The following is a 26,196-nucleotide window of genomic DNA, read 5'->3' as shown; positions in this document are numbered from 1 at the left end:
TGCAGAAAAAGGGAAGAATTATGCAGAAAGAGGTAAGAGGGTACAGAAAGAAGCAAGGGAGGTACAGAAAGAAGCAGTAGAGGTGCAGAAAGAAGCAAGAAAAGTGTAGAAAGACTCAACTGTGATGCAGAAAGAGGCAAGAGGTGTGTAGAAAGAGGCACGCGTGGAGCAGAAAGAGTGAAAAGGGTTCCAGAAAAAGGCTGGAGGGGTACAGAAAGAGGCTACAGTGGTGCAGAAAGAAGCAAGAGGTACAAAAAGAAGCAAGAGAAGTACAGGAAGAAGCAACAGAGGTGCAGAAAGAGGCAAGAGCGGGCAGAAAGATAAAATAGAAATGTAGAAATAAGCAACAGAGGTGCAGAAAGACCCAAGAGAAGTGCAGAAAGAGGCAAGAGAGGTGCAGAAAGAGGCAAGAGAAGTACAGCAAGAAACAAGAGAAGTGAAGAAAGATGCATGAGAACGATAGAAAGAGGCAAGAGAGGTACAGAAAGAAGAGAGTGAAGTACACAAAAAGGCAAGAGAAGTACAGAAAGAGGCAAGAGCAGTGCAGAAAGAAGAAAGTGCGGTGCAGAAAGATGCAAGAGAAGTGCAGAAAGAGGCAAGTGAGGTACAGAAAGAGGCGGCAAGAGAGGTACAGAAAGAGGCAAGAGAAGTGCAGAAAGAGACAAAAGAGGTGTTGGGACAAACAAGAGAGGTACAGAAAGAGGGGAAAGGGGTGCAGAGAGGCTGGAGGGGTACAGAAAGAAAAAAGAGAAGTGCAGAAAGAGGCAAGAGAGTTGTTGGAACAAGCAAGAGAGGTGCAGCAAGGAGAGTGAGATGCATAAAAAGGCAAGAGAAGTGCAGAAAGAGGCAAGAGAGGTACAGAAAGAAGACAGTGAGTTGTAAAAAGATGCAAGAGAAGTACATAAAGAGGGAAAAGAGGTTTGGAAAGATGTAAGAGAACTACAGAAGAAGGCAAGAGAGGTGCAGAAAGAGGCACGAGAGGTGCAGAAAAAGGGAAGAAATATGCAGAAAGAGGTACAAGGGTACAGAAAGAAGCAAGAGAGGTACAGATAGAAGCAGTAGAGGTGCAGAAAGAAGCAAGAAAAGTGTAGAAAGACTCAACTGTGATGCAGAAAGAGGCAAGAGGTGTGTAGAAAGAGGCACGCGTGGTGCAGAAAGAGTGAAAAGGGGTTCAGAAAAAGGCTGGAGGGGTACAGAAAGAGGCTACAGTGGTGCAGAAAGAAGCAAGATGTACAAAAAGAAGCAAGAGAAGTACAGGAAGAAGCAACAGAGGTGCAGAAAGAGGCAAGAGCGGGGCAGAAAGATAAAATAGAAATGCAGAAATAAGCAACAGAGGTGCAGAAAGACCCAAGAGAAGTGCAGAAAGAGGCAAGAGAGATGCAGAAAGATGCAAGAGAAGTACAGCAAGAAACAAGAGAAGTGAAGAAAGATGCATGAGAAGGATAGAAAGAGGCAAGAGAGGTGCAGAAAGAAGAGAGTGAAGTACACAAAAAGGCAAGAGAAGTGCAGAAAGAGGCAAGAGCAGTGCAGAAAGAAGAAAGTGCGGTGCAGAAAGATGCAAGAGAAGTGCAGAAAGAGGCAAGTGAGGTACAGAAAGAGGCGGCAAGAGAGGTACAGAAAGAGGCAAGAGAAGTGCAGAAAGAGGCAAACGAGGTGTTGGGACAAACAAGAGAGGTACAGAAAGAGGGGAAAGGGGTGCAGAGAGGCTGGAGGGGTACAGAAAGAAAAAAGCGAAGATCAGGAAGAAGCGAGAGAAGTGCAGAAAGAGGCAAAAAAGGTGCAGAAAGAGGCAAAAGTGGTACATAAAGATAGAAGAGGGATGGAGAAAGAGGTAAGAGGGGTGCAGAAATAAGCAAGAGAGGTGTAGAAAGAAACAATAGATGTGCAGATAGACACAACAGAGGTGCAAAAAGAGGCAAGAGGAGTGCAGAAAGAAGCAACAGAGGTGCAGAAAGAGGGAAAGGGGATACAGGAAGAGGCAAGGGCGGGGCAGAAAGATAGAAGAGAAATGCAGAAATAAGCAACAGAGATGCATAAAGACCCAAGAGAAGTGCAGAAAAAGGCAAGAGAGGTGCAGAAAGAGGCAAGAGAAGTACAGGAAGAAACAAGAGAAGTGAAGAAAGATGCATGAGAAGGATAGAAAGAGGAAAGAGAGGTGCTGAAAGAAGAGAGTGGAGTACACAAAAAGGCAAGAGAAGTGCAGAAAGAGGCAAGAGTGGTGCAGAAAGAAGAAAGTGCGGTGCAGAAAGATGCAAGAGAAGTGCAGAAAGAGGTAAGTGAGTTGCAGAAAGAGGCGGCAAGAGAGGTGCAGAAAAAGGCAAAAGAGGTGTTGGAACAAACAAGAGAGATACAGAAAGAGGGGAAAGGGGTGCAGAGAGGCTGGAGGGGTACAGAAAGAGGCAAGAGGGGTACAGAATGAAGAAAGAGAAGTACAGGAAGAAGCAAGAGAAGTATAGAAAGAAGCAAAAAAGGTGCAGAAAGAGGCAAAAGAGGTACAAAAAGATAGGAGAGGGATGGAGAAAGAGATAAGAGGGGTGCAGAAATAAGCAAGAGGTGTAGAAAGAAACAAGAAATGTGCAGAAAGACGCAACAGAGGTGCAGAAAGAGGTAAGAGGAATGCAGAAAGAAGCAACAGAGGTGCAGAAAGAGGGAAAGGGGATACAGGAAGAGGCAAGGGGGGTGTAGAATGAAGGAACAGAAGTTCAGAAAGAAGCAACAGAGGTGTAGAAAGAGGCAAGAGAAGTACAGAAAGAGGCAAGAGTGGTGCTGAAAGATGCATGAGAGGTGCAGGAAGAGGGTGCAGAAAGAGACAGCAGGGGTGCAGTAAGAAGCAAGAAAGTGCAGAAAGTAGCAAGAGAATTGTAGAAAGAAGAAACAGAAATGTAGTAAGATGCTAGAAAAGTGCAGAAAGAAGCAAGAGAAATGCAGAAAGAGGGAAGAGAAATGCAAAAAAAGCAACGGGTGCAGAAAGAGGCAAGCGAAGTACAGAAAGACTTCACAGAGGTGCAGAAAGAGGCAAGATGGGTGCAAAAAGAGGGAAGATGGGTGTAGAAAGAGGCTAGAGAGGTGCAGAAAGAGGGAAGAAAAGTGCAGAAAGAAGCAACAGAGGTACAGAAGGAGGCAAGAGGGGTGCCGTGAGAGGCAAGAGAAGTACAGAAAGAAGCAATAGTGATGCAGAAAGAGGCAAGTGAAGTGCAGAATGAGGCAAGAGGGGTACAGAAAGAGGGAAAAGGGGTGCAGAAAGGGGAAAGAGGTATAGAAAGAGGCAAGAGAGGTGCAGAAAGAGGGAAGAAGGGTGCATAAAGTGGCACAAGTGGTGCAGAAAGAGGCCGGAGGAGTGCAGAAAGAAGCAATAGAGGTGCAGTAAATGGCAAGAGGGGTGCAGAAAGAGGCAACAGAAGTGGAGAAAGAAGCAACAGAAATGCAGAAAGAGGCAAAGGAAGTGCAAAAAGAGGCAACAGAGGTGCAGAAACAGGCAACAGAGGTGCAGAAAGAGGGCACAGGGGTGCAGAAAGAAGCAAGAGAGGTGAAGAAACCTCTCATTACATTAATAAAATGGCACCCTTCACTCTTTCCTTTGGATCGAAGATCGAATAGTTGACCTACAGAATACATTAATGGCAAAGAGCTGTCAGCTCTGGCCCACACCTGGCAGCATCCCTGGCACATTGTGCAGACTGGGAGCGGATAGGAGAGATGGGCTTGCTTTCAGCACGCCTTTGATATGCCAGCTGCGCAGATGCACTGTCATGCTGAGTAGATAGTCCAGCCTATAAAGGGGGCATAGCTAGCCGGGATGAGACAAGTTCGAAAAAGCAGGCGGGGGACCGAAAGAGTGACCTGGAGTCCAGCAACTCCCACCTACTATAAAATACAAACTAAAACAACAGTGACAACATAAACTCTAAAACTAAATAAAATATCTAAAACGTACTCTCAGGTGCAACTAAGATGGTGCTTCTAAGGAGGAGCCCCACAACTCCAAAAAGCGGTGTATGCGCCATACAAGGAAATAAAAGAAGAAATGCAAAACTTTAGCGGGAAACGTAGATATTACAAGGGGGGAGTTCTAACCCAAAAGGGGTGCTCTCCTTCAGTTAGGCAGTGTGTCCCAAATGGCTGCTTGCACATGCTGCTATGCTCAGTAAATAGCTCAGCTTCTAAAGGTGGTGTCTGACAGAGCCCACCTGCCCCCACTGTGCTTTCCACAAAATCCCCATAGGATTCCCTGCTTCTCCCACTCTCTCTGCTAAGGTCATCTCAGACTTTAAAAAAAGCAGCCTAGATAGTAAAATTGAGATTGAATGTGCCTTAATTAATGCACACTCACTAATCAAACATAAATGCAAAGTCATGGGCGTGGTTCAGTCCATGGAACTAGATTGTCTCTTTATTACAGAGACATGGCAAGAGAAGACTAGGGCCAGACCTCGCTGAAGCAGTTCCTATGAGGTATCTGATTGCTATATTACACCACCACTTTAGGATGGGTGGGGGGCTGGCTATAATTTTCAGGAACTTTTTTTATTGCATTCTTGAACCTCAGCAACTCAATTGCATGGTTAATGCAAAGTGGCATCTTTAAGATTACAAGTCCATGTCAATTTGACTTTTTCTGGACTATTGGTCTACTGCCCACCTTGTTCATGCGGTGGTTTTCTATCTTCTTGGAACCATCTCTTGGAACCTATTTTAGCCCATTCTAATTTCACGATCTTAGGTAATTTTAAATTTCCGAGCTCCTGGCCAATCTGGGTTTTTCCCAGTTTGCTCACTCTCCTAATCATAGTGCCAGCCATACTCTTGACGGAATTTTCACCAACTCCAACGGAATCTGGACAAAATTACTCTCAGCTGGTCCGATAATTGGATGTTTGCTTTTGTGGGCACCTCTCTGTATCCATTGATAGGCACTGTCCACGTGAATAGTAGGCTTCAATCTGGTAGAACTGGAGTAAGATCACTCTCGAGGACATGCAAAGTGCTCTTAACATCACATCATTGCACATAGACCTTTTATCTGGCCACCCTGCAGAGGACTTCTCCAGTTGGGTGGTGGCAGCTATAAAGATTGTCACTCCTTTGAAAGTCAAGAAAATTACTAGAAATACATCTTCTGCTCCCTTGGTTTTGGAGCAACTTAAAAATCTTAAGTGGCTCTGCCACAGACAGGAGCGCTAATGGCCCATAAATCCGGACCAGAAAAGCAAGCACAAAGTCCTACTACAATGTATAAGCAGTACATCTTCAAGGCCAAATTTGCTTTTTATAAGGAGAAAATAACATCAGCCAAAAACTCTTCTAATGAAATTGTGTAAATTTATTTAGTGCCTCTTCAACCCGCCCTCTCAGCAACACGTGAATACTTCATAAGCTTTCTGCAATGATTTAGCTAATTTTTCAGAGACATCATCTTAAACACATACTCAGAGTTTGATCACTCCAGTGTTCAAGAGTGTCCGACTACTATTTTTCACTCCCCCTCTCTGAGACATCTTCCGTTGCTATCTGTCTTTGCTCTGATCTCTGTACCTCAAGTTAAGGAACCCCTGATGGCCATTAAATCTGTCTCCCCTCTTGAGCCCTGTCCCTCAAAAAGTATTCATCTCGCTCCTGTTTCAATTGCTGAGCATTTGGCTAGGACCTTTAATCAGGTACTGGAAGTGAAAGTTTATCTCAGGACAGCCGTGGTCCATGCAGGTAACAGTGGTGGATCTGGGTGGGGGGGGTTGACAGACGATGCCAAGGGAGAATTAAATAAATGATTTCATTGACTGTCGGAATCCGCCCCACCCGGGCCCACCCGGCCCCACCACCCTACCGCTGTTACCTCCGAAGACCGTTACTGTCTCAGGTCCTGAAAAGAAGCCATTGTCATTCCTCAGCTGACGAAACCCAATTTAGATTTGGAGGACTTCAAACTTTTTTGTCCAATTTCTGTATTGCCTCGCCCTGCCAAATATTTGGAGAAATACATTAATCAGGAACTGATGAAATTAATTGATTCCATGATCTCCTGGATTTATCTCAGACTGGGTTCAGGAGTGGGTACAGCACTGAAACAATGCTAGTAGTGGCAGCATTCTACACCAGAGGCCAGGTGGCCAAGGGTGGAGCCCCTATTCTGCGCATGCTGGAACTATCGCAGCCTTCGATATAGTCTCTTCTAAGCATAAGGTCCACTGCTTAGAGCACCTGGTGCTGGGTTCCAAGGCCCTCCATCTTCCACACTCCTTTCTCATAGATAGGGTACAAGTTGTCATCTGTGAACAGTATAGGGCTAAGGCTTTCAGCCTTCCTTCTGGAGTGCCTAACCTAACATCTGTATTTGTGAAGCACACGTTTACCAAGAAGGGTATCCTGGCGCTGAATAACAGATGTTTATTGTTACCCAACTCAATGGTACTCCTTTTATTGACCTCAGATGGATGAAAGGGTGAGTGGACAGGCCGGGATTTTAACCTGCGACCATGAGGTTGAACGCAGGCCTCTGAGGTGGAGGTATAAGTCCAGTGAGCCACCAGCCACCTGTCTCAGGGCTCCTACTCAGTCTTTCCATTTCAAATCTCTACATTTCTCTCCTCTAGCTACCATGGTGCGCCCTTTTAGATTTTAGCTTTTGTCGTATGCTGCTTACATGCAAATCATCATGTCAATAACTGACAGCATACCTCTGGTGGCAGATAGATTTAAGATCTGCATGGCAGTAATAAAATCTGGATGATAGACAACTTTCTGAAGTTGAATGTGGACTAAACCGAGGTCCTGGTTTTGGCGGCTCAGCAGACCATCTGCTCTGATCTTTGGTGGCCCAAATCGTGTTGTCTCTTACCCACCCAAGTGGAGTGCGCCAAAAACCGTGGCATTCTTTTTGGTAATTTTCTGACTTTTAATCTGCAGGTTAACCACATTACCAGTACTTGTTTCTACATTATTAAATCTTTGAAAAAGATCTTCCCCATTGTCCAGGCAGAGTTTTGTAAATCGGCGGCAGGGCAGGGGCTATGATTACTTTTCCTTTTGACTACAGCAATGCCTTATATCTGACTAGCAATAAATAATCCGTTATTGAATAAGCTTCAGGTTTTTCAAAATGCCACTGCCATCTTATTTTAGGCGCTCCAAATAATTTTTCATGAGCAGAAGGCCTTCGGGCCCTTCACTTGCTTCCAGAAAGGAAGCAAGTGATTTGTAAAGTGCTATGCACAAGTTTGCCGAAACGGCACCAAAAGGGACCGCAACCTATTCGGTCGTCTTTTCAGTGATATTTGCACAAAAGCAGTAACTAGTAGGAAGGTCGTGGTCCCTAAAAAGCAAAATGGGGCAGACGTTCTTTCTCCTACGCTGCAGCAAAACTTTGGAAAACCTTACCTGCTCACATTTCTGAAACAGGAACATTGTGGGCTTTCCGAAAACACCTCAGATTAGCTCAAATAGGGATGGATATTTAAATTTAAGTAGTGTTTTCATGGATATTGGCTTCAGTTTTGTATGTGTCTTATGAACATTATATAACTGTGCTATGGGTTATTACGACATGTGTGCACGGATGCGTGATTCATAAATGTGATTAAGAAAAAGTGAACAAATAAAAATATATGCAAAATATTCTTACTTGGGGATTTGCAGCCATAATTGTGTAATTTCCATCATCATCATTTGTGGCAATTTCGATGTGCAGTGAACAAGTTCCATCAGTCCCTCTTTTCATTTTATAGCGTGCATTTTTCTTTGAAATCTGTGTTCCATCTTTAAACCAGTATACCTGCAAGAATCAAACATAAAATTACCACTGAGTCAATATTACTGCTTATTTCATATATGTTTACGCTTACACATTTGGCAATGTACCCTCCAAATGAAACGTTTTATGAAGATATTTCACATTTAAGACTAGTGTCCAAAGCATCACTGTCTAATGTAGTGTTATGTCACAACCCAATCTGTATAGTTCCAAGACGACATTCTTAGAGAAACACTACAGGTGATCCAGCGGGACACCAACCTGTGGACAAGTATCACTAAAATACACACATTCGGGCCCATAAACCTCTCTCACTTACAGTATCCGGTTGATGAAAACCCTGCTGGAGATCAATTTTGGGGCTTTAATATATGTCCGTTTTGCCTAAAGAATTTGAACTTATGTATTTCTAATCCCTTCCTTACTCATGGATCTGTTTTAGTTGAGTAAGAGTTGGTAATTAACAACATTAAACATTTACCTATTTATTTAATTGAATAACCACAGACTCAGTTTAAGTTTAAATTTTATCTCAAATATTTAGTGAATCAAGTACAAATTATAGTGTTAACTCCATCATTCTGAAAAGGTAAGGTTCAGTTGCCTAAATTAGACTATACATTTTAAAGACGAGTACCTCAAGAAGAGAGGACAGTGAGAAAAGGCACATTGACACATTACACATTTATATTTACCTAGAGTGGTGTGAGATCAGACCTCTCTAGCCAAGAGTTTGAACCTCACGCAATATCAGGTAACAGATTCAGGACAGGATTAAGACAGAACGGGTCACCTCTTCTGGATTTAACACCAGCGTCAAACCCCTCTCTGATACTAGTTTGCCTCCTCGACTATCTTCCGCATCTCATTCCTACTTCCCTCGCCTCCTCGGTCCTCTTCCGCAATCTCGTCCTAAGTTTTATTTGAAAAATTCTAAGTCTGCTTTCAAGTGGATTGACCAGCAATCAGGCAGCACCTCTATCTTGCAGCGTTCTGGCAGCGATTAGGCTACTTCATCCCAATTATACCTTTTGGTGGTATGTTCCACCCCCAAATGTTTCAAATGTTTCAACTCGCGTAAATTGTGTATTCTGATTGGACAAGCCAAGGGGATGATCGTCACACCATACTAAGTTTATTACTTTTCTTAGGAGCATTGTCTTATGTTCCCGCCCATTTAATTTGTTTCACCCAAGCTTTATTCCCACCCGTTTATCATACTAATTTCAACATTGTATATCATTTATATATTTGTTCATTGAGTCTTCAAAATGTTCAGTCATATTTCTGCCTATGAGAAAAGATCAGGTTCCAGGACTTGTGATCACTACTCCAGGGTTGCTTTCTACTGCAACTGCGTGCTTTAGCCACATGGGTTTATTCTCGTCTCTCAATTTTAGGCCCGATTACGAACTAACAGAGAAGTCAAAAAGACAAGATGTTAGATACAAATAAAATGGTTTCACTGTATACCACGTATGTCTACTCTAATCCCATTTAATCAAAATAATTCTTTATGCATTAGCACTTAGTATAAAACACAGTTTAGTTTTAAGCAAAGCAGATGCTTAGCATGTGAGTTCTAAAGTGGCCATTTTGGACATTAGTGCGCAGAAGCAAAGCTTTCCCTCCATGCATTATGACATCATGCAGTTGGCACATGCGCAATTCATTTCTGTCATTTTTCAGCTGCCATTTTAGTCTCATTCCAGTTACTTGTTAGTAAACACATAGGCACGCTTCCCCTGCTTCTACATTGTGTACGGATTTCATGTAAATTAGTATAACAAACACGTATTAGTACTTTATTATAATTATACAAGAGGATTCATCCAGCAAGTTGCTTATGTGCAAATCCTTGCTCCATCAATTCCCTCTCTGAGGGCATTTATGCCATCAACAACTACCTATACCCAAATCAAAAGTCAACTTGAGCATATGTTCATTCCTTTCTCTAATTTGTCCATTTCTATTTCTTCTTTCCCTTCCATGTCCTTCATTTTCTTATATAATTCACCTTTTAGTTCTTCAAGCCTAATTCCTTCATATTTTCTTCTCTTTCCCTGCTTATTTATCCCATAATTTCTTCTCCTTCTAATGCATTTGCACCAAACCAATAGCATAAACATGTCAATGTTATTCCAAGTATAGGTGATATTATTTGAGCTATTACTCCTTTACCAAAACTAGTAAACCAAGACCCTATTGAGTTTAAACTATTCATTAGTCTTTTCCATACATTATCAACTTCCAGTGATTTTAATTCTTCTTCCAAATTAGTAATATTCTTAATATATTTCCCAATTTCTATACTTTTGCCAGGTATGTAAGTGCAACAATGTTGCGCTTTCATCATTTTACAGACTCCACCCTCTTTTGCTAATAATACATTAAGGGCAAGTCTATTTTGCAAAACCATAGATCTGATATCAACCATTTCAGTATTATTCATTAGAAACCCTCTAGCAGTGTCAGTCGATAAGCGATCAACTACTGTTGAAAATTTACAAATTATTTGTGTATTTAGAATCACTCCCACTGAATGTATCAATGCACTGAATATATCTTCTACTATTTCTGCAAAACTAGCTCTTTTACTACGTAATAGTTCAGTATTGCTTTCATTGCTTCCAGTGATTCTTTTTACATGGTAAACTTTAGGAAATACTATTCCTAAATAGCAACTCCCATACCACTTTTCAGGTAGCTTAAAATAAACTTTATTCCCACATATATGATACATTCCAGGAAATCCTGGATCTGTTCCTCCTTTTAGTTCCCATCCTCCAATAATCAAGAAATTATGTTCACAATCACTGGAACTAATAAATACATTGTTATAGTCAGTTTTCAACCTGTGGAGACACATCTTCTCCTTCTTTTCAAAATCTAGTGCCATTGCAGCCTGAGCCTTGCCAGGTGTGTAAAAATGTCCTTTCTCCACCACTGATGGAATTTGGGGTTTCTTTTCTTTGGCTTTCTTCAGGAAATCTTGTCTCCTGTCCTCTACTAAATTCAAAAATATATTTTCTTCTTCTTTTCGTAAACATGTTAGATTATGTTTGTAAGCTTCTGCTATATCTATTGCATTTTGTGCTAAGAAAAATTCACCCATAAACTGTGCAGCTAGACTAGTGAGTACTGGATTCATATTCTTTCTAACAGGAACTTCTGAAAATATCACATCTAAGTTTGAATAATAATACTGCAATTTTCCTGTTCTATAGAACAGACTTGTTAGTATACTACATGATATACCATAAGTTAACGGTAAATAGTGATATGTGACTCATTCTGCTACTGAAGCTGGATATTTCATGCATACATAACAATCACTAATTTCCATAGTATCTAAATATTCAAATAATAGTTTTGTAAAGACATTTAGATCTGTGTTATTATGTGTTATTGTGTGATGTATTTCTTACTCATCTGATGCTTCTAGTTCTATTCTATTTCCCTTTATGTTAGCTACATTTCCATCTAAAACTGTAATGTTTTTCTTTTCTATACTCATCAAATCTCTGCATTTGCCTTACCGCTGTTATTGCCCCTAAGGTACTTTGTTAACGGTTGCCGCCGAAACAGCCGCTTCACACAACTTTCTGCCGATGGAGTTCTCATTCCTAACGCAGTAAAGCTCATGCTTTGCCATACCACCGCTATTACATACTAGCCTATAACTCCGTTAGGCCAAAGGGGTAACAGTGTGTGGGATTGTTAGGTACTTTGCTAATGGTTGCCACCGAAGCAGCCTCCCCACGCAACTTTCTGCCAGCATAATTTCAATTCCAAACACAGTTTAGCTCATTCTTTGCCATAACGCTGCTAATGCTTACAAGCTTACAACTCTGTTAGGCCAAAAGGGAATATAATGTATTGTGTCAGTTATATAATGCTAATTAGGTTCATTAGCACTACAGTATCATAGACCTTTGTTTTGACAGCCAGACGCTTCTTGGGGGTTTGATGAGTTGCCGCTCAAATAAGGTGCCGATTGCAAGGGTTTTACATATTATTTTTTTTATCTCCCCAACATCAGTTCATCACACACAGGAGAAATGCCTTGTGCGTGATTCCACCGGGCACTGTTGAAGCCTGGGGACCATAACTATTGGGTGAGTTCTTCCCTAAGGTATTTCTTCTACAAATGTTGTTCTTCTACAGTGGCAATAGTCACCATAGCTCACTGTGGACAATCACCACTGTTGTTTTCAAACCTCTTGCCATTTTTAAACTGTCCTCCAAACGCCCCTCTGCGTTCACACACGTTTGTAATTAGTATGCTCTGGAGTGACTATGAGACAATGCTTGTACATGTGATTAATTACAATATCGCAAATATTTCCTTTAACGCTTTTGTCTCCCACAACAGGTAGATCCAGGCAGGTTTAAAGGTAATTTGGCGCAATTACGTAGGCCACTTACCACAATTGTAGATAGCTTTTTTCCAAGATCCTGAAGAATCGCAGGGTTATTTAACCGGTAGCGAGAAACATGTTGACCCACACGTTCTAACAAGGACACCACCACACGAAGAAATCCCTAGGGCGAGTGCCTTGTACACTGTTTTTAATTAGGACAGGAGACTCCCAGAATAAAATTTGCCCTTCTAGGTACTCCCAGTCCTATTTTATATCACTACACTGCGTCTACACAGTCCTGGCCCCATATCCGCAATTCATCACACCACAGTTGGATAGAAGATCTCTGACAAAGAGCCCCTTTTTAGGGAGCCCATTGGGTATTGCACCGCCGACCCAACGAGGAGCAGCCCAGATGATGAAGCATGAAAATGGAAAGGGTGTGTGAGGGCATTATGATCCAACATATGGATCCCCACCTTTGCCCTCTTTTGTGGGACTAACCCCCAGATTCATGAAGGCCCTAATCTGCGAATTCTTAATTGCGAGAAATACCGAATCGAGAATTCACAGAATGGGATTCATGAAATTATGCGATAATATATAGCGATTCGCAATCGGCCGCAAAAGCCGATTGCGAGTTACATTAAATCGCAGACAAATCGCTAAATTGGAAATTTTCCGTGTTGAAATTGCGGTCTCGCTATTAGCGAAATCTCAAATAGCGATCTCGCTAATAGCGAGATCGCAAAAACGGGAAGTCGCATTTCGAACACAGTGATGACATCACAACCAGGAAGCAGGCAGTTCCCTCCCTCATTCTGAATACTGAGGCTGATTTGGAAGCAGCAGTGCCCAGAGCTCCACTCTACAACACCTCCAGCTGTGATACAGGATACACCCCACTGCAGCAATGTCACAGGAAGTAGCAGGGAGCAGTTCCACTGGGAGAAAAAGAAAACTTAAATTCTCTGAACAGGAGCTAGAACATCTTATTGAGGGAGTCAGTAAAGATCACGATAGACTGTTTGGGAAGGACTCCAGGAGGGTGCCAGAGGCCGACAAATGGCGAATTTGGTTGCGAATCCGCGCAAAAGTCAATGCTGTCGGAGTCACCCAGCGATCAATCGACGACCTCAAGAAGAGGTGGTACGACCTCCGAGGTCGTGCCAAGGAGAAGATCGCCGAGAGGCTGGGTGAGCGTGTGGCAACAGGAGGGGGAGACCCAACAGTCCCTCCCAACACCCCATTGGAGGACCTCGTTGAGGACACCTTGCAACCTGAGGCATGCGTGGGGGTAACCCGGCTGGACTCCTCCCAACCCACCCAAGAAAGCCAAGGTAAGTGCCATGCGACAGCGACCCTGTCCCCTAACAATGACCATGACCCTAGAGCTACCCATTAGAAACCCAAGTCATGCAGCCCATGCACACCAGCAAATCCCTATTGCATTGTGGGACATGTAGTCTGACCACAATTTACATTCAGCCCCATACAGCCAGATATGTCCTAATAGAGTCAATCCAACAGCCAGGCAGGGAATGCTAGCCAGCATGCATGTAGCAGCCTTACATGTGCAAGAAACATTTCATTAATCAACGTCCACTTTATATCACAGGTGGCGCTGAAGATACCAGCAGAGACAGTGAGGGGCTGCAAATTGTGGAGAATTCTATGGATTCTGAGGGTGACGCACAGCCATCCACACAGCCTGGTCCATCAGTGCAAGCACCTGCGCCAGCAGCCGTACAACCACCTGCAGCGCCAGCAGCCTTACAACCACCTGCAGCACCAGCAGCCCTACCACCCCCTGCAGCGCCAGCAGCCCTACCACCACCTGCAGCGCCTGCGACAACAGGCGCACAACAACCGCCAACTCGGAGACCCATGCCAGTGGCAATGGCAACACCAGCAGCCGCCAGGCCACCAACACAAAGCACACCCACTGTGCCGACCCAGTCCAGCGGACAGGTCAGGGAGCGGCGCCAAAGTACACCACACGCCGGCAGGAGGGGGTGACTGTGCCTGGCCGGGTCTCACAATAGAGCGACGCATGCTGCGCGTCCACCAGCAACAAGCACAACACCTTGCAGCAATACATCTGCAGCTGCACAATACAGCCAGGAATGTTGGCCAGCTGTCCGACCGGATGGAGCGCATGACCACAGCAGTTGAGGCAAACACAGAGGCCATGCTCACTCAGCGGGACCTCAATCGGCGCTGCCACCGCCAGCTCCTAAAACGCCTCTCGGCGTACACGCGCTCCAATTATATAATTGGCAACGCAACTTCCCAGATGTCCCGTAGATCATTGGCCATGCAAATTCAGATGGTCCGATGTTGCCAGGACGTGGCACGGGCACTCGAGAAGGCAACCACTGCAGTTCAGGCACTCCAGGCAACTGTCCACGGCCAGGCAGGAGGGGAGGAGGCTAGTGAGGGAACATCTAGCCACAGCAGCCTGTCTTTGCCACCAGTCAGAGTTCCCCGCCGCAGCAGCAGGCCCACTGCGTCATCACGGGCAAATCAGGATGAAGATGTGGAGAGGAGAATTGGAGCCTCCGGCCTGAGGCGCCATTGACATTATACTCATCATGCAGGGACATGCTGATGCTAAAAGCATGCCCCCTAACAAAACATTAGATGTATGAAGCAATACACCTCCAATGTATTTTTTTGAAAATATGCAATATTATTGTGAAAACAACAATAATATTTATTCAGTAACAGTACATCAGACTCATGTCATTATTTCAATTGTCATGCATGAGTGAAGTGTTGGGTGAGGGGAGTGGGGGGACTAGAAAACGTTATTAGTGATTTGGTTGCGTCGTCTGTGTCCTTCACCAGGATTTTCCCCAGGTGCATGACGCGCATGTGGAGGTGGGCAGTTGTCCCCTTCAGACTCACTGCCAGATATCTCAACAGGTATCCTGCGCTTGGTAGCAATGTTGTGCAGTATTGCACACACGGCAACAAGCAGACCTCAGGATCGTATTTGAGGGCCCCACCAGTCTTATGCAGTATGCGGAAGCGGCTCTTCAATAGCCCAAATGTCCTCTCAATGCAATTCCTAGTGCGGATGTGTGCTGCATTATAACGCCGTTGCTGTGGTGTTGCAGGGTTGAGGTAAGGGGTGAGTAGGTACTCACGGAGACCGTAGGCGCTGTCACCTGCATGAAAGGAGCAGAGGGTGAGTGCATGTTCTGCGCAGCTACATGGTCACAGTGTATATTAAATGGGGGCATGTGTACTTACCTAGTAGGTGTCTTTCGCCAAATTCTCCCCTGGCCAGTCGTGTGTGAATGCCGCTGTGCCTGAAAATGAAGGAGTCATGTGTGCTCCCCGGGTATTGTGCCACTATGTTGGTGATGTACGTCTTTGCGTTGCACACGTTGGATATTGAGGGAGTGGTAGTTTTTCCGGTTACGGTACATATACTCCGTTTGTGCTGGTGGGCAGATGTGGATGTGCGTACAGTCAATGCATCCGATGACGTGTGGAAATTGGGCAACGTTGTAGAATTGTACCTTGGTCTCATTCAAGTCCTGTTGGGTGGTGGGGAATGAGATGTAGTGGTGAAGGCGGCTCAGCATTGCCTCCAGGAAACTCTTTAGGCAGCGGGACATGGTGCTCTGGGATATCCCCCCTGCAACAGCGACTATCCCCTGGAAGCTTCCGGAGGCCAGTAGGTGCAGGCAGCACAGGACCTGTACATGTGTGGGCACAGCATTGGTCCTCCTTGTTGGGTGCTGCATCAGGGGGTCCAGGTCCTGGATCAGCTTCAGGATCATTGGCCCATTCAGGCGGTACTTCGAGTAAATTTGCTCCCTTCTTTGGCCGAGCAGGGTGACCCGCAAGCGGAATATTCCCTCCTGGATTCTTCGCCTGTTACTTGCTGCAGCCAGGAGCCTGCGCCGCCTAACCACCATGTAAAGTCCTGGCATTGTGAGAGTCCTCATGCTACTACTTTGTTTCCTTAAGTGGGTTTGTTCAGGTCAGCACCTGTGGCTCGTTAGGGTTTAAAAAAAAAAAAAATCCTTAATGGTTGCCACCTGCTTTTGGTTCTCCTTAAATTGCACCACGCAAAAAGCAATTTTCCGCTATTTCGCTAATTGCGACTTTTCATGAATATCGTTTGCGAAAAATTTGCGATTTCGCTACCTATTTCGCAGATTCCAAGTATTATCGCTAATTGTGATTCGGTATGGGGTTCTTCCATGATTCTGCAAATTTTTTTAGCGAATTCACAAATTTTTTTGCGATTTTAAAAAAACGCAAGATTTGACATGATGAATTGCTTTACTGTGAATTGCGATCGCAATAGCTAATTCGCAGCTATTGCGATCGCAATTTTGCTTCATGAATCCGGCTGTATGTCACTTGGGACTCCAACCAGCACCTTAATGGAGGAACAGCATAATCCCACTTTTGCAGTACGTTCTTTGAGGCCTCCTTATGCTGGACCTCCCCACTCCGTCTTGAGTGGGAAATAGGCCACCCGTCCCCCTCCTTGTTGTTTGGTGTACTCTCTGAGTGCCAGAAAGTCCGCACCGGGGGCACATTTGGTGTCCCTGTGCATAGTCCAGCTCAAACCAGTTCTGGAAGCTATTGGCTCCTGCACTGGTGCAAAACTGGACAAAGGCATAGGTGTAGCCACCCCCCTGTCCTGCTCCACCCCTAGGAGGGTCCACATAATCTTTCCAACCCCTTCCCATGAGTATAAAGTGGGTTACATGACCAATGGACTTTAGATTTTACCTGGACAAGATTCTGCTAAGAAGAAACCAAGTACTTCGACTGCCTGCACGATGCTGGACGACTGAAAAATCTCCCTTGGAGTAAAGGAGTTGCTCCCCTGCAAAAGCAGGCACCTAAACGCATCTGACTGGTTTGCTTCTCCAAAAATCCTGAGGACTCTGAAGATTTCAGCAACACAGGAGGTAGGTTCCCAAAGTTTCCTGAAGTCGATCTGCCCTCTCAGTGATTCTGAGACCACTATCCCTCGTGGGGCCCATGCAACCTGAACCCCTGTGCACTGTGTACATTTGCAGTTGCATGTGCTTAGTGACAATTCTTGAGCCTGTGCATTAGACTCCATGTAGTCCCAACCCCGAGCAGAATTTGCACTGAAGATTTCCAGCCTCCACTCTTCGAGTGCCCTGTGGGCTGGTTCTTTTCAGACTTGCTTGAGGTCTCCTCGCGATCCCTGGTCTGTTGACCTGTGGGTCCTAGCGAGGGTCACCTAGTTAATTCTTGGGATTACCTGGCTTCTTCACATGTGCCCTGACCCTCCATTGCTTGGAGAGTCCCCTGGACTTTGTTGGTCTACACCGTAACCTGTTTCCCCTGACTGCATGGGTTGCAGTTGCCAAGGCTTGTTGGTGCTCCAGCCGGAAATCGACCCCTTAGCTCTGGACATCCTTTGAGGGACAGCTCACCTCCAGACTTTGGCCATCCTCGACGTCTCCTGGTCCCCGTGGCTGCAGAGTCAAGCAACCCTTCTTTGCACCTGCAGCACCCGACATCGGTGGGCATTCGACTACCGAGCCCCATGTCACCTGAAGTGACCCAGGCTCTGTCCCCTCTGCTTTCAAGTTCCTCTCACCTTGAATCCAGGTTTGGATTCCACTTGACACTCTTTGCATTCCTGGCAGCAGTACTTCTTCGCAGCTCTCCATTGAAAATGATGAAGGTTTCTGACTTCACTTGACACCTTTGCACCCGGCTCCTCTAGAATAGGTAACACAGGTACCTAGGTACTCACTGGTGGGTTGGCCTTAGAACCTCCTATGTTCCAAAGGGTTTGCTCGAAGTCCTCTTAGAAGTGTCCTTAAACTTTAAATTTGCAACCGCAACATTCCCATAGAGTTGTACGGAGCACGCACCTGTGTTTCCTCACTGCACCTGTCCTCCGTGGGCTCCCTGTGTCACTCCACTGGGTGGTTCCTTGGGGTCCCAGCGATTCTATGTGCTCTAGGCACCGTTTCTAGTCAAGTCGTTGTTGTTATACGATTTGTTTAATATGTGGTTTGGTCTCCCCCTGGTGCCTGCTGTGTATTTTGCAAATTACGAATGTTCTATTGATTCAGTATTGTGTGCTTTATGCCCTAGTCTCACATAGAGACTAGTAGAGAGTGTTATATTAATAAATACATATTTTTATATAAGCACTGCATGGTTCCCCTTTCATTTAGCCATTTAGGAGGTGATTTTCTGGTAAAACCAGCTGCTTTACAATCTTTCAAGATTAAGCCAAAAGGCTACTCTCGATAGGTAAAAGTAGGGAATAATGTGAGAAGTAATAGGAGACAACGAATATTCAGTCATTTTAGGCAAGTTTAGCTAAAAACCACAGCACGATTTATTGTGCTCTGCACAAATAGACATCATTGTTGGGGTAAGTATAGTGCAGGAATGATGGAATTGCCCGCAATGACAACTAGCTTATAATGGCCGCTTTATCGACTGGAATCCCCTGTGTAGTAATATAGGGCGGCGTGGCCTTGAAAGGACCTGTTACTGATAGTAAGGCGTACGATAACCGACTTAAGATGGTGGCGAAACACACCGCAACTCCCTATCCAGGAAGGGACAACCTCGTCTGTGATCCGGAAGTGATTCGAAATGGGGCAGGGATTGGGGTTAAAAAGGCGGAAAGGTAAGGACTCCGTGTTTTATTGCTCCAGAACTTACGCGGCTGATGATACGAGAACGCGAGGTAAGGGGTGAATCAATTAAGGCCCATTATAATGAATGAAGGGTGCTAATGATGGGTAGTGTAGCGATACAGCACTGTGGCATCAAAGACTCAAGAGTAGGTAATATCTGGGCTATTGGGGTACCTGAAAGAAGAGGCCGTACTAACCACATAAAATGATGAAATAAATACGGAAAGGACGCCAGGGTTAGAATACTAATGTCAAACAAAACGCTAACGCGACGAGAGGGAATTTGCTTCTTGGCATAGTGGGTTGTCAAGAGTTATCAGAGCCATGGGGGATACGTGCAAGTCAGCCATAAATTTAACCAACGAATAGAGAATATCAAGAGAAATCGCAGGCAATATAAAACTATGGTATCAGATGTCAGATGTCGGCAGGGCATAGTAAACAATCTGCGCACAGTGAGGAACTGATAACAACTCGTGTTGGGACATAAATGAGTAACAATACAACACCGTATACATAACATGTCAGTTAATAATAGAGCAGTAAAGAGCCTTTATTGATGTAAGCAATTTGGGGCAATCAGATGAGACAATAGAACGATAGCCCGAAAATTAATAACTGCACCATGGACTTATCCTACAAGATAGTGAGATATAATCTTTCCATTTGCAGGACCCTGTAAGTGGGATAATTGAATAACCCCCAACACAGAGGAACAGGAGCTATCAAGTTAGAGCACAGAGAGCAAATGAGAAGTGCCTATATTGAAGATAAAGCGGTAAGTTAGGATATCTGGTAAAAATAATGATTGAGGCGGGACTGTAATGCCTGGTAAAATACAAAGACCCTAGCCTAGGGAATTTATCGAATTTCACCTTCTTGGCCTAGGTATTACAGACTACTGTTAGTAGTCGAGAGGGAATCATCACCTCTTTTTAACACACACTGTGAGATAAAGACAGTGAAACCAGTAGAGGAGACATCTCCCCTGTTTAGAGTAAGTACAAAACATTAGGACTACTCTACTTAATTAAAGAATGATGGGAATTTTAATAATGACGTAGACCTTTTTTCTCCCGCACCAGGCATTTCATTGTAATAGCTGATGTGAACAGTTCACGCTACCAAACCGAAAAGTGAGAAGTGGAGCGTTTAAGGCTGTCAATAAGTTGTGTGGTGAACAACCTCTGTAGTATCTAAGGATGTGGGAACAGATGGTAGATTGCATTTTCATTATTATTTTAAGCTAAAGAGAGAAAGTGATCGAATGGTGGGTGAGAATATCGAGTAAAAGGGAGGAGGCATGAGTGCGAGAAGGGTACTATAACTAAAAGTGGGACCCACAAATAAAAAGCACAGGTATAGAGATGTAAGCCTCCTAGAAAGATGTACTATAGTGTATTATGCCAAGGAGTGCTATTATTAAGATCAAAGCGATTGAGAGTATTTAGAATGTATTTCTTGTAACACATAATGCCAAGAGTAATTAGTGATTATGTTTTATTTTTGAATTCATCTCAACAGATTGTTTTTAAACTGTCCTCAGGAAGGTGGTGAGCACAGCAGGATCCACCGAAACGCGTCAACACATTTTTTATGAATTTATATTTGTGAATTTTTATATAATATGTTCTTTTTGTACATGGTTGAAAACAAAATGCCTATTTGCTGAATACAGAATGTTTATTTGATGGATGTATTGCATCTAGTCTGATGAAATCTGGACTTTGATACAAGAATAACTGTATGACTAACTGATCAAAATCAGAATTATTTGTGGTTCTCTGTTTTTATAAATATAAAAATAAAATAAGGAGAATTCTTTCTCTTGGCTACGTATTTATCTTTTGTAGATTGTAAGTGCTTTTGTGGTTTCACTTCTAGTAAGGACTTTCAACAGCTGAATGAATGATTAGAGTGTCAGATGAATTCTACATGCCCATAGGAATAGATCTGAGCGAGGAAGGTGCTATATTGTTGATTGCAAAGTTAGACAACCAAGGGAATCACTTGTTTTTTACTTGCTCTCGATAGCTACCACTAGGATAGCTTTCAATAAGGTTATCTTTAACCTCATACATCATAAGGGTCGTGTGGCCTGGTACAAGGTGTCCAGCTAACTAGGGGACAGCATATACCAACCCACCTTCTCACAATCCTTATCAGCATTTAGATCAGGTTGATGAAAAATATCTTAATCTTAAGGTTTTATTCTTAGTAGCAATCGCAACAACATTGATAACAGTTAAGCTGCAGTTCCTTCAATTTTGCTATCCGCATTAAAGGATTTTTGAGGATAAAGTTGCGTTGATACTGGATCCCAGCTTTGTTCCCAAAATCAGTTCTTCCTTCCATGATTGAGGATCAAGTCTTAGGGCCTTATTATCACTTTGGCAGTGCGCGAGCGGGCCGCCACGCCAGCACCTCAATCCTGCACCAACAAAGCCATAAGAAGACCGCCCACCAGATTCTGACTGGAATCCAGGTTGGGCGGTCCTGCAGCGGCTGGCCTATGGCGGTGCCAGTTTAAAGGCACATAGGAAAGCCGTAACTGGCACTGCAACAGGAACACAATTTCAGGTTCCTGCAGGGTATGGACTGTCAAGTCCATGCCCTGCAGGAACTGGGGGTGCATGCAGATAGGGGTCACACCATATGCCCCCCGAATGCATCCCCAGGCGCAGAGGAAAGAGGGGGCCTGTAGGACGCCCTTTGTTTCCTCTCCACCACTCTTTTCATAGTAGACTCACGATCATGAAAACCGCGGCAGAGAGGAAAGTCGTAATATGCTTGCCGGGCCGCAACATCCCTGCCAAGAATATTGAGACCTCAAGACCACAGCAACACCACCAGTGAAAGCAGGTCTCAGACAGTTGTGGCAGAGCCAAAATAGTCTGACAGCCGTACTTGGAATATGGCTCGAACCACTGGTGCAGCGGTCCCCCACTGGCACCACACTTCCACCATAGGTTTGGCGGTCCGAATGGCCACCAAATTCATAATAAGGCCTAAATCATGTATGTGCAATAAGGGCCATAAAATGTATTTCCATAGATGTTCAGACTACAGGGAATGTGATAGTTTAGTTGTTAAATTTTTACCAGCAACTAGAAAAGGTAAGTCATCTAAGTCTACATTATACAGCTGGATTAAAACAGTAATTTCCTTGACTGAAGGCCAGATTTAGATTGTGGGGGTGGCCTGTTTCTCTTCCAGGTTGACGGAGTGAAAGACTCCATCGCAGTGGCAGAGGTGCCGCAAACCAAATTTAGTTATGTCCACCGGCAAAGCACACATTTCTAGCATTAGCATGACCGCCATTTCGGTATTGTGCATCCAGCGAGTGGCCCAGGCAACTCGAGTTCAAGTACTGAGCCACTACTTCCAGATGGTACAGTAGAAGGTACTCATCATGTGCCTTCCGAACAGCATATTCTCTCAAAATCAGTGAGTTCCACACCTGATCATAGCATTGCTGCTTTTCTGAAACCACCGCTTTCATTCAATACCACCAAGAAGCAGAGTATTGGCACAAGGTGGACTGCATGGATCGAAACATTTGATGATATCATTGAAGCATTGGAAGAAGCCGAGAACAAAAAGATCATCAAACATCTCAAGAATCTTGCAGGTGAAGGAGTAATAAAGAAAATGCCAAATGCTAATGAAGTCTCATACCATCAAAGAGGCGTTAAATCAAAAGTTCAATCCAAAGCAACGAGCTCCTGCTCGAGGAGGAGCAAGATGGCGGATTGACGCCGTCTTTGAGAAGCCTGTAACGCGATGTGGCTGCTGAGAAGTTTGACTCCTGTGCCTTTACTCGCCTGCTAAATGGGAGAGGAACGCTAGCGCTAATGCTAATGCCAAAATCGACGGAGCGATAGAGGAAAGAAATATATATATTAAAAAAGTATTGAAAAACGGGAAGCTGAACACCGGAGTAAGGTGAGAGGGGAGAGTGCTTGGAGTGCTTGGATCCTTCGGAGCTTCGGAGCCTTCAGAGCTTACCTGTGAGCCCGGCACTTAACTCAACACAGTCCCAGCCTACAGCGCCAGATGCAGACACTGGCTAGGATAGGAGTCAGCTGTACACCTCGTTTGCTGCTCACCTACAAGGCAGCGCAACTTGCAGCTCGGCGTGTATCGAGTTGTATCGACCCTGGGCCAGCCTTACGGACACAGGCATTCCCTATTCTGTTCGAGATGGCCCCACAGAAGAATCCAGCTACAGGAACCCGTGCCACGAGTCATTTGCTGGTGAGTTTGGAGACACCTGGGGGTGGAAAGGCAGCAGGGTAGGCTGATGCCGCTGAGACAGAGAACGTGAAACAGGCTGTAAATTTAGGGAAGCCAGTCATGCACTATCTGCACTAAAAAAAGTCAGCAGAGCTGCTGGAAGCAGAAAACAACACTGATTCTTTAACAAGTAAAAAATTAGTTGAAATAATTACTAAATCCATTAGTTTGGAGCAAGCAAATGACAATAACATCTACGAGGGCTTTAACCAAGAAGAGGCGCATCAGCAGGCTGTTGGGGGCTCAGGGCCGATAATGCCTGCTGAAATCGAAACTGAATTAGAAGGGGCTGAGATCTTGGAAAGTGTGGATGCACGTGGAACATTAAGGGGAACTAAAAATGACAACTCAGGCCAGCCCCCCGCAAAAGGTGAATCAGTAACAAGAACTAATCTTGCCGAGTTACAGAAAGTAATCTTATCATCAAATGTATTAAATGGGCATACCATGCAAACCAGCCAGTGTGAGATGGAGAAGGAGGCTGGTGAAGCGAATATATGCAGCATGTTACCTGTAGAGAACACAGCTATGGAGCACCCTATTATAGCTGTGGTTTCAGATGAGGCAGTTCTTTCCGTGCTACTGCTGCTACTGCTAAGATTGCGACTGCCGCAGTGGCTGCAACCGCCATAATGGATAACCTTTGCGGCATCACTCGGATGTAATTCAAGAAGAGGGATACCAAGAAAACTCGATCGTTGACAATGTTGGTATGGAGCAGCAAGTTTATGCAAACATAAGTGAAGTGCAAATGGCCTCTCAGGTACTATTGGTAAATAAAAAAGAAGAAGAGCCCGAAGGTCAAAATTGTGAAAAATACAAATAGGAGTCAGAGTATATCCAGTGTAAGGTCTGCCAGCAAGAAGAAGGCACAAACTAAGGGATTGTCCACTAACAGCCCTATGCGGAGATGGGTCAATCAAAAGGAGGGATAAAAATTATTATGTTAAGGTTATCTGATGTAGGGTTGATGGACAAGACTACAAATGTCATTAGTGTTGCTGAGACTGTTGAGATAGTATGCGGAGCAAGCTGCTCAGAAACTGACCTGGATTCAAAACTCAGCATAACACCTGAGAGAAAAGATGACTCAGGCCAAAATGGACCACTTACAGTACCTGGTTCACTTGGTTCATTTCAATTTTCTCACTCGTCAAGCCCGGGGGAGGATTTGCAAAGAAGGCGCTCCGAGGAAAACGATACCACAATACTCTCCCTGATATTACAAGCCTTAAAAGATCAGAGGGAAGAGACGAGAGAGCTTTTTGCCCAGATTAGGGCAGACAATCTTAGTATTCAACTATCCTTGAAGGAAGTTACAGGGAAAATTGGGGAAATGACCATCGAGATAACAGAGCTACAGCAGAGAGTGGTCACTGCTGAGGAGGTTACTGCTAAAGTAGTAAACTTAACACAGCAACATGATGACCAGTTAGTAAGCCTCGAACATAAACTTGAATAGTTGGAAAATAGGCAAAGGAGGCAAATTATAACATTATTTGGTATTCCTGAAGGGCAAGTGGGGTCAGACGCCAGATCATTCATTGTCCAAATGATGCAGAAGGCCTTCCAGGATCTGGTGGACTGGGACTGCCAGATCCAGAGGGCTCACAGACTCCCACTTGTTCAATGTCAAAAAGATGACCGCTATTCAAGGCCATTTTTAATGTATTTTGGGAACTATTTGCTGAGACAAGCAGTTTCTTTAAAAGCAAGCCCCCGTACCACGGTCACTATAGGGTCTTACTCGATTTGTTACCGCTCTGACTTTTATAAGGCAACCATGGACAGGCAATGGCGGTTGAGACAGTTAATTGACCCCTTAAAAGCTACAGGGGCACAAGCTTTCTTACAGGAGCCAGCTCGCCTGAAGATCATTGGGAGTGGCTAAACGCTTTCTTTTACGTCTGAACTTGAGGCAAAGGAGGTGTTATTAAAATGGCAGAAAGCGAGGACTGTTAAAGATTGAGAAGGGATTAATAGCTATAATGTCAAGGCCTTAAACAGGTTAAAGAGAATAAGCCGACTCCTCTTTGTTTGTGGCTAATTATCCTAATCATTCTTGTTGTATTAAATTGGTTCTCTTTCTTTTTTTTCTCTCTTTTCTTTTTCTGTTCTTTTTTTCTGTCGATCTGATTTCGGAAGACTCAATCAGCTCGCAAGGTTTATCTTTTTATTTCTAGCCTCTCCAGCTAATCGAATTAGGGGGTTGAGACTACTTGGCGGCCATCGTGGCTACAGGTTTCCAGTTAGCTGCCACATCACCGGCAGCAAACAGGAAGGGGTTGATTCCTCCTTTAGTTTGCAGGTGGGGGGACTGGGGGCTTTGGGGTGCAGGAAGTGAAGAGAGGTGTGAAAAAGGGGAGAAAGTCAGCACAATTGAAGGGATAAAGGTGGAAAAATGCAAATACATATCTAAGATGGAAAGTAAGCAGCAAAGAAGGGGTGGGCGTCAAATTCCGTTCCGCTCGCGGAAATTGCGATAATTTGACATTTTTGCGTTCCGCAGAAAGTGCGAAAATGTGAACATTTCCGCAATCCGCATCTTACCGGAAATTTTTGTCTTGCTCACGCTGTAAAAAAATACATTCTCATGGCCGCGCGATCGCCTTACCTAAATCCGTTCGCCGACAAGTTTTTCCGATCCGGTCGCGTTCTCCACAAGATGTTGGGTTGTGGTAGCCATTTGCTCTATCTCGTGAGAGTTCGTGCCCGCATTAACGTCATTTGTCACGCGATCACGTCATTCGTCGCGCAATCACATCTTTCTTCTCGCGATCATGCACCGCGAGAGTATGAGATTGAGTTCCCAAACACGTCATTCTCCACCGTGAGTGAGAGGACGCGGACACATCATATCGAACGTGACAAGGAGCGAGAGAACCCGAACATGTCATATCCAATGCAACAGGGAGCGAGAGAACGCGATCACGTCATTTTGGATGCGCCGACGAAAGTAATGTGATGTTCGAGAACTTGAACATGTGAAATTTTCGATTTGGAGAAGAATATCAGCTCTAGCAGCATGAAACCTTCTGCAAATGATGATTTGGATGAAAAAACTCAGATTGACATTTGGCTGTCCTTTTTGTGCAAGGAGTCCTTTTTTAAAAAGGTGGGC

At 44.4% G+C, this 26,196-nt stretch overlaps 1 protein-coding gene across 1 annotated transcript in view; it reads right to left on the bottom strand.

Moving 5' to 3' along the window:
- The window catches only part of MYPN (myopalladin), a 2,138,596-nt gene that overhangs the window by 720,464 nt on the left and 1,391,936 nt on the right, over positions 1-26,196 (bottom strand). The window contains exon 14 of the mRNA XM_078643205.1: positions 7,616-7,765. Coding sequence (XP_078499331.1) covers positions 7,616-7,765 — 150 coding nt within the window. The remainder of the gene's footprint in view (positions 1-7,615; positions 7,766-26,196) is intronic.

This window comes from Lissotriton helveticus, chromosome 5_1, assembly GCF_964261635.1.
Source record: "Lissotriton helveticus chromosome 5_1, aLisHel1.1, whole genome shotgun sequence".
In the NCBI taxonomy this organism is placed as follows: domain Eukaryota; kingdom Metazoa; phylum Chordata; class Amphibia; order Caudata; family Salamandridae; genus Lissotriton; species Lissotriton helveticus.
Note: the sequence above shows the minus strand (reverse complement) of the source record. Positions and strands in the feature narration are given on the sequence as shown.